The sequence below is a fragment of the Doryrhamphus excisus genome, chromosome 1 (assembly GCF_030265055.1).
Source record: "Doryrhamphus excisus isolate RoL2022-K1 chromosome 1, RoL_Dexc_1.0, whole genome shotgun sequence".
Classification (NCBI taxonomy): Eukaryota; Metazoa; Chordata; class Actinopteri; order Syngnathiformes; family Syngnathidae; genus Doryrhamphus; species Doryrhamphus excisus.
Genome location: NC_080466.1, coordinates 6,097,686 through 6,117,793, shown reverse-complemented (window position 1 = coordinate 6,117,793; position 20,108 = coordinate 6,097,686). Strand labels below are relative to the sequence as shown.

The window sequence follows — 20,108 nt, the reverse complement described above, 5'->3', positions numbered from 1 at the left end:
TATGGAAGAACTAATTAAATTTCCGGACCGGCTGCACGCTGACTGAGTGGTTAGCGCATTTAGCGAATTTTTTAAAAGGATTCTTTTACATTGAGATATAGAACCATTTTTGGTTTATAAAAAAGGTCAGAGCACTTCGGAGAAAAAAATACAGGACAAGTTTTCATCAGTACTATAAAATCTCAAAAATGTAGGATTATTATTTTGGTGTGAATCACAATATGGCGGGAACTATGGCACTTGGCAGAGGTCTGCGATCTCCGAGCTCCGAACTTCTGTTTCCATGCCAGTATTGAACAGAATAATCCTGATCAAAAGTGATGCCGCAGTGTGGATGTATTAACACAGCATCCCATTGGCATGTTGGTCTTCTTTCAACAGTAAACTATGAGACTGAAACGACCTTACCTACTCCTTCACGTGCCTCTATTTCTTCAAAAAGTATCAACAATGTATCCATTGTTATGCCTATCGCTAGTTTTAAGTGTCAAAGTCATTCTTAATGCTCTGCATTGTTTACCTACCAGTCGTGGAACCTTTTAAAAAAGAGAGAAACAGACTTCACTAATTGTTAAATATGTTAAATATATCTGTCTGTGTACTTGTCCAAGGTTTGTGAGACAACACCTTGTGAAGGTGTTTGAAGTCTAAGTACTAATGCCTGGTGTCTTGCAGGGTGTAAATAGGAGCAAACAATATTCATGTAACGTTATACAAACTACAATTACACCTCACATAAGTTTTAAGCAATTTACTGTCCAATTCACTTAACACTTCCTAAGAATGACATGATAATTTGAGTATCTTGAGTCCTTACACTGAATATGCAAACGGGCCGAACACCCCCAAAACATGCCTGACATGACAAATGTTGCCACAAAGTGCAATATTTTACTATTTGGCCATATATTTTTTATGTCAGTACTCATTGATAAAAAGCATTTTTTGCAAAGTGACGGAAAAATCTGCTAAATCATTGTAAAAATGTTACAAATACTATTCACATAACGTGAAGTTTCCTTCTCATCCACCACTGATATACTGTACAATCAAAAATATAGTCAATTCTTTCAGCCTAACCTTCCTGTTGTGATATAATCCCAAATGGTGGTGCCATTAACAAATACTCTTAGCAAAAGATGCACTTATAGCCAAAAAATGCCTATATCCATGATTCAAGTTACTGCCTTACGTCTTTTAGCTTGAAAGCGTCTGTTGACTGAGCTCTGTTTCTTTCCAGTATTGCTAACATTGTGTAACCATACGACCAACAAGGATTGTAAAGGCCATTCAGTTGTTGTAAAATAACATATGCCTTTATTCGTTCCTCAGTGGGGAAATTTGCAATTGTACAAACTGAATTAAAAACACAAAAGAAATGCAGTAGTTTGTGACAATTATTTTAATGAAATATCACCTGGTGACCCTATAGTTTCCAGTTCTCCACCAGGTGGACCAGTACCACCTCACAGTTTGAGCTCTTTGATCATTGGCTGGCCACGGAGGCCGAGCAGGAGATTGTTTGCCGCCAGGCTGGACATGGCGTTACGGGTGGTGTAGGAGGCACTGGCAATGTGGGGCAGAATCACTGTGGGAGGAGCAAACAGGAGGCAAGAATGGTTTATATTTTTTGCAGGAAGTAACAATGAAACCTATTTTTGTTTTTATTGTCCACTGGAGAAAAACTAGTACACCCCAGTTTATACTGCATTGTGTATTGTATGTATTGAATGAATGACTATAAGCATCTCACCACAGTTTTTGAGGGTAAACAGTGGGTGGTCAGTGGGTAAAGGCTCAGGGATGGTCACGTCCAGACCAGCCCCTTCAATCTGATCGGTCGATAGAGCCTCATAAAGGTCTTCTTGGTTCACTACTCCACCTCTGCAACCATAACAATGTTAGAGAGAGACATGATTCCTTTGTAATCACATCTTTTGGTCTTTACCTGCTTGTGTTAATGAAGATGGAGGTTTTTTTCATCTTGGAGAAAAGGTTCTTGTTACAGATCATATGTGTTTCAGGTGTCAAAGCGCAGCACACTAACAAGAAATCCGACTGCTTGGCCAGATCATCAAAAGTCACTAAAAACCAAGGAGATGTTACACTTGCATAAGTCTCTTATAGGAAGGTTTAATACCATCGGTTTCTTACCGTACTCTGCATTGATTCCACCAGCTAGGTCAGGCCTGGGGGCCACGTCTGTATAGATGAACTTTTTCACTTTAAAAGGAGCCAGGCGTTCAGCAATAGCCACACCTTAATGCACAGATGACACATGTCAAACATGTAGTAATATCCGTCAGTGATAAGTGGATGTGTGTACTTACCGATCCTCCCCAAGCCCAGAATACCCACAGTGCTGTTGGCCAGCTCATGTCCACACAGCCACAGAGTTCTCCAAGTCCCCCAACCTCCACTGATGCCACAATTAAAAAAATATTTTTCAAAAACATAACCTTTAAAGAACACGCGTGCATAGTTGAAGAAGTGTATTCAAAATTACGTCTTGGCTTCATGCGTGGCCTCGATGAGCCTCCTGGAGGTTGCAAGCAGCAGGGCCACAGTCAGTTCAGCGACGGCGTCTGTCAAAACGTCAGGTGTATAACCCACGCGAATTCCTCTGATTAGACACATAATCGGGATATTATTACAGGAGCATGAGGTGTTATACAGTTATACAGTAGTACTTGCTGCAGCGAGCCTGGCACCAATTAGAAAGAAGCTGCTCTGCTTCATTACCACTATTAAGGTGTCTTTCAGCATGGTGCTTTTCTGCAGGTCTGTATGTAACAGCAAAGTGACAACTCGATATTTTTCTGCCCATTGTTTCTTTTTTATATTTCTTCAACTTTGATAGGGGACATTTTCTCAATGCTTGTTAAATTGTTTGTAAATGATTTCTAATTGTTTTTTTAGGTACTTTCTTATTATTTATTTTCTTAGCTATAATAATATTTTATCATTTTTAATATTTTTTACATTTTATTATTAATAATAATTATTAATAATAATTATTAATAATTCATTATTAATAATTAATTAATTCTCAGTATATTTATTATACAAACTATTATATTATTATTATTATTATTATTATTATTATTTATTTGTTTGTTTGTTTTATTATTATTTTATACCCAAGGAGGCATTTCAAAATTATCATTTAACTTTTTCCAAATGATTTATCCTTGGCCTTAACATTTGTTTTATTAGTTCACAATTATTTATTTTATTATATTTTATTTAATTTATTTTATTTGTAACAAAATACTTGTTATACTGTGTATATTTATTAAATATATTTATTATAATAGATATTTAGTAAATTGTATTTAACTAATTTTATTTTTTGTTTTGTTTTTTGACTTACCACATGTTTATTCTTTATCCCCAATTAGATATTTTCAACACAATTTGCTGTGTGGTAAATTTTAAATGTTCTTTAAAATGTTTTTTTTTTCTAATATCCTATAAACTATACATTACAGCTTAAGTATGAAAGCATCCAACCGAGTGCTACAGTATAAGCTTTCACACTTCTGATGCTTTTAACATTCATAACATAGCATAGCATAACATAGGAACGTCACCGTTTCTTTAGCTCCTCCAGAGAGAGGTGGTCAAAACCCACGGACATGGTGCTTAGGACTTTCAGGTTTGGACCTGTCGGAGGACAACACACACATGCACACGCAGCCACACACAAAACACATTAGTGCATGCATGAGAAAGCTGTGAGATGATTTCAATGTAACAAACACCTGCAGCATCCAACAGTTCTGCATCAATCTTTTCAGTCAGTACGCAGAGCAAGGCGTCAACACCTTTGACCTTCTGAAGCAGCTCTTTCCTGGGTACAGGGACGTCATCGGAGTCCCACAGCTCAAACTGCAGTCTGGGAAAATACACAGTGAGATTTTGAAACCCAAAAACACGACAATCTTTTGAGTGCATTAGTAATGGCTTTGTTGTTTTAAGTCACTCTTGTATGGAGATGCCTTCTATATTTCTATGTCTTATCTCACCTGCTGTGTAGTAAACAGTGCTGTTTACTCAACTTTGCTGACTTTTGTGTTTGACCCATGATAAATTGACCTTTTGCAGGATATTCCATTGAAAATGTTTCATTACACTCACTGTCCAGATTCACGGAGGATCCTCAGGCCCTCTGGTGGGATCTGCCGAGTGACATACACCCGAGGTAGCGTTGACATCTCTCTCTGCGTGAAGCCTGCTGGGGCCCCAGTGAGAGTCTTGGCTGTCACCCTCTGGAGATGACGCAGTGCTACACGACTGCACCACATTGCCAAAAGCAAGCAAACTCTCGGGGAGGCAACAATCGGAGAGATGGTGGTGGTACTTGGAAGTTGTGTAGCGGCTGTGTGCAGAAGTTGGCGTCTGGTTCAGTCAATGGGAGGTGCCCTCATTTGATTGGCCGGTACGACTAGGAGGAGGATGTCTGTAAAGTCTAAAGGTGAAGGGAATTGTGTCACAGTTGGCTCATGTTTTCTGGATAAAGTATGTGGGACACATAGATATTAAATTAAGGACAATATTAGGATTGTTTTGTCTTACACCAACACCCTGAATGGGGGTCAGGGCGATGTAAATGTTTCACTTGCTCGGTGAACTTTGTTTCTTCAAACAGGAAAGATCCAAACGCCTGGCCGTGACTTGTTGTGCAATTGATCTAAGAGAACAGAACAAAAAAATAAAAACAACAAACTCCTTTGGGCATATTGAGCATGTAATGTATTGCAATGTAACATGGTTTTGGACATTATAAGGAACATCACGTGTTTATAGTTGCACAATTCACTACATTCACCATATCCAGGGTATTGTGTCTAAACAAACACAGGAGAAAGACTAAGCAATAATTAAATCAGTAATGACAATACATTAAATTAGGATTAATAATATCAGACATGGAAGTTATGGCATATGTACTGTATGTAACAGTTCTTGATCATTTCCAATTGTAGAATTTTGAATTATTGAAAATTAAAATTTGAGATGTTCAGAAGGAGGGGAGCGGCAATACTATCATTGTGGTTGCATACTTTTTTTATACCACTTATCACGTTGAAAATACATCGCCACCACTTTTTGAGTTGCTATACAATAGCCTGCATTTCAATGCACGGTGCATTTTGCTTGTTTCTTGAACTTTTTTTTTCTTTATGATGATCTTAATAATAACTTTTTTTCCAAAATTCAGATTTGAACAATGCAAGTATGTGGAATTTCCATTCCGACTTCACTTGACGACAATTTTGTATCCAATTAGCCAAATATGCAAGCTTTTGTGATGTGGGAAGAAGCTGGAGTAGCCAGAAGAAACGTGGAGAACTTCAGCATATCTTTTTAAATAAATCTCTACCGGTCTTGAGTACCGAGCCAAAGGCCACATACCACTAATGGTACTCGTGCCATAGTTTGAGAATCAGTAACTGACTGTGTTGTTCTCACTGAAGTAGTAACTCCAGTATTATAATCCCTACAACCTTAGTCTGCTGAAATGAAGGGGAGCTATGGCTATTTGCCAGTTATTAGTCACAGACAAATGTGGTGAAAATAAATTTATTTGCCCCTTTTGCATCTTTGACATGACCCCAGACAGATCAGCACCTACATGCGGCCACCAGGAGGAAATACTGAAAAACTGTTCAAAATAAGAGCCCACCTACCAAAACAAAAGTTCGACAGCAGGATTATTTTGTGTTATTACTATTGTTACAGGAAATAACATGAAAAAATACAAGGATATATGATTAAATTAATAAGAAATAAAAACCGTGTTAATTTTTCACAACCGTATTATTCAACAGTGAGCTTATTGGATGACCTCGATCATGTGATCTGAGTTAACCCGGAAGTGTTCCCAATTTCTAACCAGTCACAGCCATTCATTCGCCACAGCTCTTCGTGCACATTGACAACGTATGAAATATTTCTTCTTTTTAGACATCGACGTTTAACATACTCTGCCAGAAATACAATTAAAACACCATCTGCCTCATTCGGCAGTTAGTTTCTGCTTATATTTATTGTCGTCGTTTACGCACATCACATATCCTCACCACCGGCACCAGTCTCTAGGCTAGCTAGCAGCACCTGCTAACGTTGAGCTTTAAGCTAACTTTTCAATATACGTTTTAGTCATCTAAAGAGAAACAGTTACATTTGTGTGGTAATGTAACTAGCTGCTACGGGCATTACAAATAACTACATAAAGCCGATATGCAGTTTCGTTAGCTTTTCAGCTACAACCGCGGGGCGTTGTTCCTTTTAAATGGTTGCGCTAGAAATAGCAAGTATAGTTGACAGCTTCTCTGCTCGCTCCTGTTTGTTTTAATAGGTCGTATCGTTATCTCTCCAGCAGTTGATTGCCCCCCCAACCCCTGCCATCATGGCTGAAGACTCAATGGAAATAGACGACTCTCTTTACAGGCAAGTGTTGGACGTTGGAAAGGAAATGGCAGTTATTTATTTCAGACTGAGATCCTATTACTTCAAACCCTCAGTGGATAATTTGCTTCTGCATTATCACCCAGAAAAACAGCCTACACTCAACATGATGTTAGTACGGTTCTGTTGTCATCAGGCATAAAAAAAACTAAGCCAAAACCGTTTGTGCGGTTGCCTCTCTTTGGTTAAAACAATATTATCAGTATTTGTCATTTTGCAAGAAGAGAAGGTGGGATCATGGACAGAAAATTAATGGTGTTCCAGCTGTCCCATTCTTTTTAAGGAATACATTATGATGATTGTCAAATCTGATGTACCTATCCCAACTTCAGGGATTCAAGGGTTCAAATTTTCAGAAAAGCTTTTTAGAAAGCTAACACTTTTCAAATAACCTCTATAATACAGAAATGCTGTGCCTGTTTTCCTCTTCTCTCACCTCCAAACAGGTAGGAAGAGAGTTCACTCTGTGCATTGGTTTTATCTCCTTAGCATGTTTGTTCTGAGCTTTGGTGCATTAGTGAAAAGCAACATTAGCGACATCTAGTGGAAGACTGAAGTCAAAGCAATCTGTGTCACTAAACGAGTAAAACGCAGGTCGCCATTATAAACGTGCAAACAAACTCGCCAATGCTGTCATTACAAGCCAACATTGTTCAATAGGTTGGTGGTTATTATATACACAGGTTAGCGCCAAAATTACCTGCCAGAGCAATGACAGCCACCGATCTGTTTTCAACCGTCAATACACGCTGTGATGTATGATATGTCATGCGATGAATGTCAGTCACTCCCGAATTTTAGCCAATCCGATCTCATTTGTTCCCAGGCCGAATTTGGCCCACAGGCAGCAAGTTGACTGGCCCTGCTCGAGTGCTGACTTCTCTAGTACTTATTTGTACCCCATCTTTTTTTCTCTCTGCAGTCGCCAGCGGTATGTGTTAGGAGACAGTGCCATGCACCAGATGGCCCAATCTGCAGTGTTTCTCAGTGGACTGGGAGGGCTGGGAATCGAGATTGGTAGGCTGCCACGTCATTGTCATATGCACTCACTGGACACAACATTTGGTACATCTGCGCAGTCCAAGAGTTTTATCAGCAGTTCTGCCTTCATAAATAAAACAATACATTTGCAGTGATATCAATTTTTTTATGGATTGAATCAGATTGTGCAGGTGTACAAAGGTGTCCAATTCATTTTGTACATACAAATGGAGGATTGAAAATAAGCAACTTTATGTTTTCACAGCAAAGAATATTGTCCTCGCTGGTGTGAAGGTAACCTCTTCTAACTAACATTTCACTTGCGGTGTCATGTGTATGCAGTTTATCATTGCTATAGTTGTATGTAAACACTAAAGTTGGATGTCCTGTGTGCAGGCAGTCACCCTTCATGACACAAAGGAATGTGAAACCCGGGATCTGGGTTCCAACTTCTTCATTCTCAAAGATGATGTGTTGAGCCATCAAAAAAGGTAAAAAGCATATTGACTTGGGGGTAAAAAAATAAAAATAAAAAAATTTGTTTTAATGTATCCACAGGGCAGAGGCAGTTTGCCCTCGAGTTGAAGAGTTGAACCCATATGTCCACGTGGATACATCTGTCTCCCCTCTGGATGACAACACTGATCTCAGCTTTCTCCGAATGTATCAGGTGTTATTTTACTTTCATTTTCCATGAAAGCTGAAAAATGTCTTTGATTAAGATTCTAATTTGAAAGATTGTATGTTACCTTATTTTTTTTAATCTTATTTTTTCAGTGTGTGATCCTGACTGAAGCCAGATTGAGCCTTCAGAAGAGAGTGAATGACTTCTGCCACTCGCAACACCCCCCCATCAGAGTAGGCCTTTTATATACACAACAGAGCAATAGCAAAAGTCTCTCCTCCAAATGCATGGCACTGCAGTCAGTCAAATGTTAATATAAACTACATTGTCATGGCAGTTCATTGGCTGTGACACATATGGCATCTGTGTGCGGGTCTTCTGTGATTTTGGGGACGAGTTTGAAGTGTCCGATCCCACAGGAGAGGAACCCAAGGAGATTTTCATCCAAAGCATCACTCAGGTACAAGTGATATTTTTTGTACTTTTACATTAGTGCCTTCCTGAGTCGTCTTGTAAAACCTGTCATTATGCTGCTCAGGAGAATCCTGGCGTGGTAACCTGCCTGGACAACCAACCTCATGGCCTCCAGACAGGCCAGAGTGTCATCTTTAGAGAGGTCAACGGCATGGTGGAGCTCAACAGCACTGCAAGACAGGTTACAGGTATCACTACCCAGGGAAATCTAGATTCCAAGGTGATTTGATAATAGAGTGAGCCTTATATGGTCTGTGTATTGTTAGTCCTTTCCCCTCACAGTTTTACAATAGGAGACACATCCCAACTACAAGCATATGCACACGGCGGTTTCTTTGTCCTTGTGAAAACCCCAAAGATATTCAAATTTGTAAGTCGACACGTTTCCGAAGAAACAAATTGGCGTTTGTGGCTCTGCTCTGAACTTGTGCAAAATTTTCAGGAAACTATGGAGAGACAGTTGTGGGATCCTCAGGTTTTGATTCCAGACTTCAGTAAACCAGAGGCAAGGATCCTGAGAATTGTATTGTTTTTATGCTTATATTTCCCTCATTACCATTACTTTGCCTTCTACCAATCAGGCTCCACTACAAATCCATGCTGCCATGTTGGCCCTGGACACCTTCCAGGAGCAGCACAATAGACTTCCCAACATTGGGTAAACAAAATACGTCTATGTTGCCTTTAAAAAAAATTTTTTATAGTTTCCACATAAATTTTTGAGTGTTGTTACTTTCATGCCACCAGCTGTTTACAGGATGCTGAAGTTCTGCTTAAGCTAACAGAGGAAGTGAATGCAACACTCAGGAACAAAGTAAGCATTCCAATATTGTTTTGATTTTTGTGCCACTCGTAAATGAAAATGAATCACTGTGTAGTAACTTTACTCCCTCCCTTCCACATCCAGGCTCCTATGAATGCTGAGTTGGTGCAGTGGCTGTCGAGGACAGCCAAGGGGATCCTTCCTCCATTAGCGGCAGCTGTAGGAGGCATCGCCAGTCAGGAGGTTCTTAAGGCCATCACAGGGAAGTTTGCACCCCTACAACAGTGGGTAGGTCTCCCCTCTGATGTTTCGTTTCTGTCCTGTCTGGTCACTAAATATTTTTTGCTTGACTGGGTTGTAGTTTTATCTCGATGCCATCGAGATAGTAAAGCCACTTCAGTCTCTGCCTGCTGATGAGTTTCTTTCTCGGGGAGACCGCTATGATGGACTGCGAGCTTGCATCGGTCAGTCGTTATGCGGAGAGCTGCATAAACTCAGGGTCTTCATGGTAAGTATAGGCCAGCACATTGAGGTTCATGCGTGATACAGCCTAAAGGAGGACTCCTTTGTAGGTCGGCTGCGGTGCCATAGGGTGTGAAATGTTGAAAAACTTTGCCCTGCTTGGAGTGGGATTGACCAGGAGCTCAGGAGAGGTGCACTTTTCCTTTCATTGGGTTTAACAACATTTCTGAGTCTTCTATACTAGATGAAAATGTAACACGCTATATTTGTGTGTCCTCAGGTGTGTATCACAGATCCAGACCTCATTGAAAAGTCCAACCTGAATAGACAGTTCCTTTTCAGACCACAACATATACAGGTGAGAAGATTCTATCAACGTTTTACTTGTTCCCATGTTATTCTTGATTGTATAAACTTTACAATTCATGAAAAATGTGTGCTTTTACTTAATATTTATACAGTATCAGTCAAATGTTTGGACATACTTTCCAGTGTTATAAATATACACATTATTTTATATTCAGATATTTTCAATGTATTTGTTTAATTAGTTAAATACTGTAATTAAAATATGACCCAATCTGTTGTTTAGAAACCAAAGAGTACAACAGCAGCAGAAGCCACCCGGAAAATCAATCCTGACCTACAGATAGACGCGCATCTCAACAAGGTGTGTCCGGCTACCGAAGGCATCTATAGTGACTCCTTCTACTCCCGGCTGAACCTGGTAGTCACTGCGTTGGACAATGTAGAGGCCCGGAGATATGTGGACAGGTATGTTTGGCCGCTATCGCTTAATCTCAAACATGAGATTTGTTTGGAGATAAATGAAGAAATCTGATTAGACTTTTTTTTTTGCTTCAGCCGCTGTGTATCCAATCAGAGAGCTCTCCTTGACTCTGGGACCATGGGCACTAAAGGACACACAGAAATAATTGTGCCAAATTTGACAGAGTCCTACAATAGCCATGTCAGTACAATGTCAGACACACACGTCCTTCTCTTGAAGAGTTCAGACTGAACTCTTTATTCTTTGAACTTTTTCTACCAGAGGGACCCACCAGAAGAGGAGATCCCATTCTGCACCCTCAAGTCGTTCCCATCTGTCATAGAGCACACCATCCAGTGGGCCAGGGACAAGGTAGGCCATCACAAAATTAATCCAAATTCCTGTTCCATGTTCAGAATGTTGACTGTTTTCTTGTAGTTTGAGAATGCGTTTGTCCAGAAGCCCTCCATGTACAACTCCTTCTGGCAGACCCACACATCAGCTGAATTGGTGCTACAGGTACAAAGTTTTTTTTTATATATCTTGGCTATTTTTCCTTCAAGTTTTCCATAGTGATCCATGTTTTTTGTGTCTGTACAGAGGATGCAAGCAGGGGAAAATTTGGAGGGGTCATTCCAAGTCATTAAACTGCTGAACAGGCGGCCCCACCATTGGGAACAGTGCATAATCTTGGCTCGACTTAAATTTGAGAAGTATTTCAAGAGAAAGGTAATGAGGCACAAGTATCGTATTGTTCTAATACAAACTGACTGCATTCTGTATCACTGCTGACAATGAAATAAATAATACTGTTTTTTTTTTTTTGACTCATCCTAAAATGTTGTTAATTCTGTACCTGTATATATTATGTAGTACCAACACCTCTCATCAATATTCCTACAGGCCCTACAGCTTCTGCACTCTTTCCCTCTGGACACAAGGTTAAAAGATGGAAGTAAGTTTTATCCAAAGTACATATAGAAACTGTCAAGAAAGCACATAACAATCTCTGTTTATTAGGTTTGTTTTGGCAGTCCCCAAAAAGACCACCAGCCCCCATTGAATTTGATTTAAAAGACCCTACGTGAGTAAAATGCTTTTAACATCACAGCTTTAGTCTTACCTCACAACTCAGCTTACCCAAACTGCACTTGTCCCTTCAGGCACCTCACCTTTATTGTCAGCACTGCCCGACTCTTTGCTGGCATTTACAGCATTCCTTACTCAGAGAGGGTAGGTCACCCACGTGGACGCGTGCATACTCACACAACAGGCTTCACTGCTTTTTTTTTTCCCTCCGCTCTCTTTCCAGGATCTTTGTGAAGAGGCTGTGGCTAGAATCCTCTCCATTGTCAAGATCCCAGCATACCAACCCTCTGTCAAAGTATGCTTCACTGTCACCAATGCTGATTCACAAATTCCCAGTTCATTTTGTATAATTGCCTTCCTCACAGTCGATAGAGACTGACGTGGCAGCAAAGAAGCCTGATCAGATGAAGATGCCTCTAAGCAGTGAAGAGGAGAGGGAGGCCATTACGCAGCTGCAGCAGTCCATTACTGGCGACAGTGTCAAGCCAGGTACAGTCAGGAAGGTCTTCAGCAGTATCGAATGAAAGTTAAAGCAGCAGCTACAGAGTTCTTTTGCTCTTACACCATGTCTAGAGACGTTACGGATGACGGTGCTGGAGTTTGAGAAGGACGACGACAGCAACGGCCACGTAGACTTTGTCACGTCAGCGTCCGCTCTCAGAGCCAAGATGTACTCCATTGAACCCGCTGACAGGTTCAAGACCAAACGCATCGCCGGCAAGATCATCCCCGCCATCGCCACAGCAACAGCCGCCGTGGCAGGACTGGTAAGGAGAAGGTCATACTGTCGTCATTTGAGTGGATGTCGTGTTGTTGAATTTAATGGGTTGTATCCGTTCCTATCCATCATGTCTCAGGTGGCCCTGGAGCTGATAAAGATCGTTGGAGGCTATGGCTTTGAGTCTTTGAAAAACTGCTTTTTCAACTTGGCCCTCCCAGTAGTGGTGTTCACTGAGCCTGCTCCTGTCAAGCAGACACTCATCAGGTACTAAGCTGTACGCCTTGTATCCTTCATTATATGGGGCATATTGTCACGGTCACAATGTGTCCCATCGGGCAGCTTTTGGGGTGTCTCATGCATTTTTGTACATATTGTAATGTCATCACGGTAACATAATTTATAGGCAGACAACATGAGGGGTGGGTGATGTCGGGCATCTAGGTGAAGCTCTGGGATGGCCGGGAGTGTGCTGTGGCCTGGTAAAGTGGACCCTGCCTTGTCTGGGCTACTGGGGGTGAGAGTCTGGGTCTCGGGTGCTTCAGCACACTTGCGCGGCTTGCTGCTCTCTGGCTGGGCGCTTGGGGCGCCCGGGCTTGGTGGGTGCTTCTTATGGGAGCATTCCGTGTGGCCTCGCAATAATGAGGTACAGTGATGGTTGGACATCGGGTGTCACGTAGACCACATGCTAGTGACATGTCGGTGGCACGAGGAAGAGGTCTGTTGAACAACAGAACAAAGAATCCATCCAAATGTAGGCCCGCCCAGGGATCACACATACTTGTGGGTCAAACCAAAATGGCTTCTTATTGGAGGGCAGCGGGGACTGCTGGGGTGCTGGGCACTAGGTGGGTGCACTCCAGGGCTAGGGGGGTCGGGGCCAGGTGGGTTGGCTGGCGGGGTTGGTGGTGTGCTTCGGCAATGTCCTGGGGTTTTGCTGGGGTGTCCGATGTTCCCACTCTTCTTTTGTTGTTTTGTCTTATGTAAGATCCTGTGATTATATGTGTGGGAAAAATCACTTATTGAATTGGTAACTACTCTGGCGTGGAGAAGGGGTAGGATTTAATAAGCTTTGCTTCTTCCTGCTCCTTTTCAGACATGTGTAGTAATGAGGTGTTGTGTGTATGTATGTATATATATATATATACGTATATAAAGATATTGTAAGTGAGAAACAATAATATAACATCGTATGCATGTCTGAAATAAATTAAGAAAGAAAAAAAATCGCAAACATGTGGTCTCTTCTAGGGACAACATCTATTTTTCCATCTGGGACTGCTGGACTATCACCGGCCGTGAGGACTTCACCTTGTCAGACTTCATGAACGCAGTCAGGGTGAGGAACATTTGTGCGACAATGTCAGCAACATTTTTTTTCTGATCCCATTTTCACCACAATTTGTTGTATGCATTGTATTTTAGGAGAAGTATGGAATTGAACCCACCATGGTGGTCCACGGTGTGAAGATGATCTATGTGCCTGTTATACCAGGACACACAAAGAGACTTAAACTCACGTAAGTGTTTCACAGTGAAACATAATTTGTTAAATCGAGCTGTGTCTTATCTATCACCCATGCGGCACGGCGGACGAGTGGTTAGCGTGCAGACCTCACAGCTAGGAGACCAGGGTTCAATTCCACCCTCGGCCATCTCTGTGTGGAGTTTGCATGTTCTCCTCGTGGGTTTTCTCCGAGTACTGCAGGTTCCTCCCACATTCCAAAAACATGCTAGGTTAATTAGCGACTCCAAATTGTCCATAGGTATGAATGTGAGTGTGAATGGTTGTTTGTCTATATGTGCCCTGTGATTGGCTGGTGACCAGTCCAGGGTGTACCCCGCCTCTCGCCAGAAGACAGCTGGGATAGGCTCCAGCCCCCCCCCCGCGACCCTTGTGAGGAAAAGCGGTAGAAAATGAATGAATTAATCTATCACCCATGTTTTTTTTGGCCATTTGCTGGTGGGCTTGCAAAACAACCTCTGCTATTGTACTTTGTCAAAGACCCTCACACAGTTGGATGAGACCATCAAATTGACTCGGTTTTGTCTCAACAGGATGCAGAAACTGATCAAGCCAGCAATGGGCCGCCAATACGTCGACCTCACGGTGTCATTCGCACCGGAGACTGACACAGACGAAGACCTCCCCGGTCCTCCTGTCAGGTACTACTTCTCCCACGATGGACACGCACCCTGACATCGCCACACCACCCTGTTACATACATGAATGAATATATACTGTTGCAATGACCAGGGAAGTGGTCCCAGCACACAGCTCCTCATGGAAGTCCAGCCTTGCTTTGCTGGGACAGAGGAACATGAGGCTTCCTGAGTAGCACTTAACTGTACATGTGCACATACAGTATGTTCTCTGCTGTTTTTCTTTGTTTTAACTCTGATGACGAATTGTACAGCTCCACTTGTGCTGATGCCTTAATTAAGACCCCCTTTTTGTTTGTGGCACTGAGCCTGACTATCGTGTTTACAGAAACATGCACACTCCAATCTACAATTTACTTGCAGCTGTCACTCAGTGGAGATGCCAACAATGATGCCAGTTATTGTGTCGATTACAGAAAATAGACTTTACCCGTAATTTCTCTTGACAGCGTGACTGTGTTTTCGAGCATGGGTTCACATCATCATCAGTACTATGCATACTTGCTAGCTGTAGCTCCTCCTTTATCATTTAGACCAATACTTCATTGATCTTCACTTGGCTTTATTTCTTGGATAACAAGCAACACCTTTTCTAGTTTCAGGATTTCTGTTTACATTTGTGCCAATGTTGTGTCGCTGACGAGCAGCCCTGTTCCTGTTGAAAGTGTTCATGCTCATCCCCTTTTGCAGACTCTATCGTGTCCAGGTATTTTGAAGAAAATGACATCGGTTAGTGTTCCACCTGAACTGGCCTTCAAACTAATTTACTTTCACACTTGTTTTATTTTGTGCAAAATGTCTCTTTTTCCACATGATCAGGTGTGCAGTGAATGTCCCAATTGTAAAACACTGATAATGTTGTACTTTTTTGTGACGAGACAAGTTCAGCGGATCAATAAAATGTGAGTTAATGTCAGTCACACACTTTCTATTAACACGAGGATGTTATCAAGATGAGTTTATTACATTCAAGCAATGTCATAAATACAGATGTTAAGATATGAGTAAAAGTTTTAAAAAAAAACAACCCTTGGCACAGTATATCAATAAATATGTTCATTTGGACAAAGTGCAATTTCATTCTTTATGCAGTGATTTAAAAGTTCTGGAATTAAATATGCTTGTGTGAATATATACATTATAACTTGTTATATGAACTGTATTGTCTAATGTCACATACGTACATAATAGAGTTGTGTCACAGGACACTCAGTTCATGAGGTGAGATGATACACAGGATGAGTCTATGAGAATGAATGAATGTTTAGCATTAAGGAAAATACAATGGATAAAAAAATACTTGTGACACCCTTAATACATCATACATTTTTTTCTCCCCCCAAAATGCTGGTGTTTATGTAGTACATTAAATATCCAAGTCCTGCAAATTCCCCCAACTGGGTCCTACTTTTACTTTGGCTTTTAGCTTCACGTAAAGTTTCACTGCTGTCTCCATCTCCCTTTTGACGATCTGAGCCACCTGGCAGAGAACAAAATAAATGTTGTTGTGGCCAGTATATGTATTGACTACAGAATATACGATTTGTTTTCCACTAGAAAAAAAAAACTGTCTGAAAAATAGGGGTATCGTCCTACCTGTATGAGATCCTCCTCCGTGGTTTCATAGATGAGTTCATCATGTAGTTGCAGCACAAAGTAACCTCCTCGCAACGTTGTCCCTCTATGAAGATGACTGGCTGTAAGAGTGGACGGTTATATCATCACATAAATGTTACACAAAAGTATGTAAAGTTGTGTTATGCTACCTGAGAGTGTGTGCCGGTGAGACAGCGGCGCCTTCGGGTATGTTTTTTGTAGTCGCCTCTGAATGTTCACAGTGGCGAGTTTAACGATGTCTGCTGCAGAGCCCTGAACTGTTGTATTCACTGCTTGACGCTCGGCCTGCAGGGGAAACAACAACAACACATCAGCAGCTGGAAAATGTTTCATTGCAATGTGGATAAAATCATATGATCATATTGGGTGTTTTTAATGCTTTACGTGGGCTTTGATGTGAGTATTAGTGTTGGTGATTCCGGGAAGGTATCTGCGACGTCCTGTCAGGGTGTGAACATAACCATCCTTGATGCACTTCCTCACTGTGTCTCTGAGGAAAGAGTTGACCCCTGAAACACACACACCAACAGCTACAGTGGTACCCCAGGTTCTGTTAGGTCAGGTAAAAACATGGAGAAAACAATGTGAAATAATTGTGACAAATAGGTGGAACTTATTGTGAAATACATGAGATGGTGCTGGTGTACCCCATCGCTGTGTCGAGTGAGTGTATTGTATACAAAAAAGGTACCAAGTTGTGCCTACCCTTGTATCTGGCCTTAAAGCTTTCGATGTAGCAGGCGGCATCGTTCTCCTCCACTCCCATTTGTTCCCCTAAAGACTTGGCTCCCATCCCGTAAATAATTCCATAGCAAATCTGAGAAAGAAAAAAAAAAACGAAACTTGAGCAATACTATAAAAGCTGTTAAGTCATTTTATGTACCGTAATTGCAGCCTGCTGTTTGACAAAACTGTAAAGAATAAAAAAAAAAAAAAAATTACCCCCCCATCTACAACAGATACTATAAAAATCAATTCAAAATAAATTATATGAATAAAACAATGATAATCTATAATTAAATAGAGAAAAGGGGCTGAATTTTATTTATCAAAACCCTAAAAATCATGGGACGTAAAAAAACAAAAAACAAAACTGGAACATACTTTTATAGACCACACACCTGATGACTATCGGAGACTGGAGTGTCGGCCATGTTTGTACCTGTTTGGCTTGTTGTCGTAGTTTGTCGTTGACAGCGTCTGGGTCAACGCTCTTCCACTCGGCAGCGATGCAGCGAAACACATCGGCTCCTCCGTTTAGCACCTGCCAACCCACAGACACACGACACAGGAGCGTCACTACGTCATTGGCTGATGCCCATGTGACTTACCTGCAGTAGACGACGATCTTTGGACAGGTGAGCCAACACCCTCAGCTCCAGCTGGGAGTAATCGGCCGCTAATATCATACCGCCTGTAAAAAACATAATTTGAGGCAAACGTGGAGGTATGGATAAATGTGAGTAAATGAACATATGGGGGACCTGCAAAGGGGACAAAAGCGTGTCTCATGCTGACAGAGAAAGACGGGCCTTCACTGGCAGTCTCACTGGGAACAGACGGAGCCACGGAGCGTCTCTTCTTACTGTAATAGACACCAACAACATGTATGGTAATGGGAATGGTTTTATTTGGTTTATATGGTTTTATTATTTATTTGAACATGCATCAGATTCCAATTGAGTGCATAACATAATCAGTTCACAGTTCCACATGTCCAAAAGGCGTAGGAAGATCTGGTACTTTTACAATCAGTAACTGTTACATTTGTTCACTTCCTGCTTTCCATAATTTTTTTTTTTTTAATAATGCACCTCATACCGAAGTACGAGGTGATATGACCATCCAATGACATAATGTGTACCATAGTACGTGTCAATATAGTGATATATATAGCACATCATGACTGGTTCAAGACTCTTCATCCTTGTATTTAGCAAACATCAACTGCTTGTATTGTTTCTTGAATTGGCTCATCGTTGTGCATTGTTTGAGGTCCTTACTCAATCATAATGCATGTAAGCATGTGGACTGGCAAAGCAATTTCTTTGTGCAATGTTGATGACATACCTGTCTTTGCTTCTATAGTAGCCGACCTGTGAAGGCGGGCTCTCACCGACCACTGTCGGCATGTAAATGTCAAAGTCTTTGGGCACATTCTGTATGTTGGGCTCCGTGAAGCTCACACGACCTAAAGTGACAGTAGACAGTAGATCACAATATGCAAATGACTGTTTCCATCACTAGTCAATGAACTTGTTCATAAAGATCATGTAGTCAAAGATATAACCTTTGTAACCTAGCTAACCTTATTTTATCCTTAACCCTACACAAGTCACCGTCATGTCTTCCAATTAACATATCGTCTTTGCAGTTTAGGGAAATCCATGCTGACTTAAATGCCTCTACCTGTAGCCGTGTGTGTCTGTGCTATAGGGTAGATTCTGTCCATGTCCAGTGTAGCATGGTACTGCTTCTCCCTCTGCAGCGGGAACACCACTTTAGTCAAAGCGTTGGTGATCCTCCGCCACTCCAGGATCACACCTGGGAGCGGATGCAAAGGGCGGAGCTTCTCCAGAACATCCTGATAACATCATTGGTTTGCTTTAGACAGGCTCGTTTACATGTGAAGAAGCGAGCGTTTCACCTTAGTGGTGCTGAACCGCTTTCCAAGCCGAACTCTGCCACCCCCTCGGCGGGTGTAGCCCAGGGTCTTCTTGCTTTTGGGCGCCGTCACGTCACCGTTTGGAGGAAGGTGGAGCTCCAAGAACAAAACCTGGGAAACAAAGTGCACATGAGCCTGGGCTCCATAGCGTACAGTAAATGCAGGAAAGTATATTAGCTACTCTATGAAACATAAAAAGCCAACAGTCAAGTCCAGACTCTAACATTGTACACCTTCATATATACTGTATATACTCATTTCTTAATAATAATAATAATATTCATTCATTCATTTTCTACCGCTTTTTCCTCAAGAGGGTTGCGGGGGTGATGGAGCCTATCCCAGCTGTCTTCGGGCGAGAGGCGGGGTACACCCTGAACTGGTCGCCAGCCAATCACAGGGCACATATAGACAAACAACCATTCACACTCACATTCATACCTATGGACAATTTGGAGTCGCCAATTAACCTAGCATGTTTTTGGAATGTGGGAGGAAACCGGAGTACCCGGAGAAAACCCACGCATGCACGGGGAGAACATGCAAACTCCACACAGAGATGGCCGAGGGTGGAATTGAACCCTGGTCTCCTAGCTGTGAGGTCTTCGCGCTAACCACTCGACCACCGTACCACCAATAATAACAATATAATATATATAATTATAATAATGATATATATATTTCTTAACAGGGCTGCACGGCGGTCGAGTGGTTAGCGCGCAGACCTCACAGCCAGGACACCAGGGTTCAATTCCACCCTCGGCCATCTCTGTGTGGAGTTTGCATGTTCTCCACGTGCATGTGTGGGTTTTCTCCGGGTACTCCGGTTTCCTCCCACATTCCAAAAACATGCGACTCCAAATTGTCCATAGGTATGAATGTGAGTGTGAATGGTTGTTTGTCTATATGGGCCCTGTGATTGGCTGGCAACCAGCCCAGGGTGTACCCGGCCTCTCGCCCGAAGACAGCTGGGATAGGCTCCAGCACCCTCATTAGGAAAAAGCGGTAGAAAATGAATGACTATTTCTTAACAGTTACTGTACACTGTTGTACAAGTTATAAATTTACTACTTTTCATTTCTTCAGTGTTTAATGAAAAGCAAACATCTGACCTGTGCTATGTCGTCAATGCAGGTGAGGGAGAAGCTGTGCCCCGCCAGCTCGTAGGCTTGGCGTTCCAACTCCTCCAGTTTGGCTTGCATCACGTGTTTTTGTCTTTCACACTCTTCCACACTGAATCCCAGTCCGTTGAGTTCCAGCAGAGCCAGACACACTTGGCAGGGCATCTCCACCCTCCTGAAGGAGTCT

General features: G+C 41.8%; 3 protein-coding genes across 5 annotated transcripts in view; 1 reads left to right on the top strand and 2 right to left on the bottom strand.

Moving 5' to 3' along the window:
- Positions 1–1,384: 1,384 nt before the first annotated feature.
- grhprb (glyoxylate reductase/hydroxypyruvate reductase b) lies at positions 1,385–4,398 on the bottom strand. The gene is made up of 9 exons (XM_058089231.1): positions 4,141–4,398; positions 3,765–3,898; positions 3,594–3,666; positions 2,507–2,623; positions 2,331–2,419; positions 2,155–2,259; positions 1,949–2,084; positions 1,754–1,884; positions 1,385–1,588 (listed from the first exon to the last, which is right to left on the bottom strand). Exons 1-9 carry the CDS (start codon positions 4,305–4,307, stop codon positions 1,467–1,469), a joined length of 1,074 nt encoding a protein of 357 aa, XP_057945214.1. The 5' UTR covers positions 4,308–4,398; the 3' UTR covers positions 1,385–1,466.
- Positions 4,399–5,880: 1,482 nt separating this feature from the next.
- Positions 5,881–15,634, top strand: uba6 (ubiquitin like modifier activating enzyme 6). Of its 3 annotated transcripts, none has more exons than XM_058061371.1 (32): positions 5,881–5,946; positions 6,386–6,456; positions 7,397–7,491; positions 7,721–7,749; positions 7,852–7,946; positions 8,014–8,125; positions 8,233–8,313; positions 8,418–8,540; positions 8,619–8,742; positions 8,821–8,924; positions 8,997–9,059; positions 9,136–9,212; positions 9,302–9,368; positions 9,462–9,605; positions 9,679–9,825; positions 9,890–9,970; positions 10,060–10,137; positions 10,372–10,553; positions 10,644–10,749; positions 10,831–10,920; positions 10,987–11,067; positions 11,149–11,277; positions 11,452–11,503; positions 11,569–11,632; positions 11,712–11,781; positions 11,861–11,932; positions 12,003–12,126; positions 12,211–12,404; positions 12,495–12,622; positions 13,607–13,694; positions 13,781–13,875; positions 14,414–15,634. In XM_058061371.1, the coding sequence occupies exons 2-32, from the start codon at positions 6,416–6,418 to the stop codon at positions 14,553–14,555; spliced, it is 3,078 nt and encodes a 1,025-aa protein (XP_057917354.1). In that variant the 5' UTR covers positions 5,881–5,946; positions 6,386–6,415; the 3' UTR covers positions 14,556–15,634. The 3 variants fall into 3 exon arrangements, with proteins under 3 accessions (XP_057917354.1, XP_057917447.1, XP_057917533.1); XM_058061464.1 differs by having other exon boundaries at positions 5,887–5,946; positions 6,389–6,456; XM_058061550.1 differs by having other exon boundaries at positions 5,897–5,946; positions 6,365–6,456.
- polq (polymerase (DNA directed), theta) overlaps positions 15,462–20,108 on the bottom strand; it is a 15,520-nt gene continuing 10,873 nt past the window's right edge. Inside the window, exons 24-35 of the mRNA XM_058061259.1 lie at positions 19,913–20,106; positions 18,783–18,911; positions 18,545–18,719; positions 18,206–18,326; positions 17,620–17,720; positions 17,467–17,549; positions 17,298–17,399; positions 16,841–16,952; positions 16,520–16,644; positions 16,285–16,420; positions 16,115–16,215; positions 15,462–15,998 (exon numbers count right to left, since the gene is read on the bottom strand). Of these exons, the coding sequence (XP_057917242.1) occupies positions 15,885–15,998; positions 16,115–16,215; positions 16,285–16,420; positions 16,520–16,644; positions 16,841–16,952; positions 17,298–17,399; positions 17,467–17,549; positions 17,620–17,720; positions 18,206–18,326; positions 18,545–18,719; positions 18,783–18,911; positions 19,913–20,106 (1,493 nt within the window). The 3' untranslated portion in view covers positions 15,462–15,884. The remainder of the gene's footprint in view (positions 15,999–16,114; positions 16,216–16,284; positions 16,421–16,519; positions 16,645–16,840; positions 16,953–17,297; positions 17,400–17,466; positions 17,550–17,619; positions 17,721–18,205; positions 18,327–18,544; positions 18,720–18,782; positions 18,912–19,912; positions 20,107–20,108) is intronic.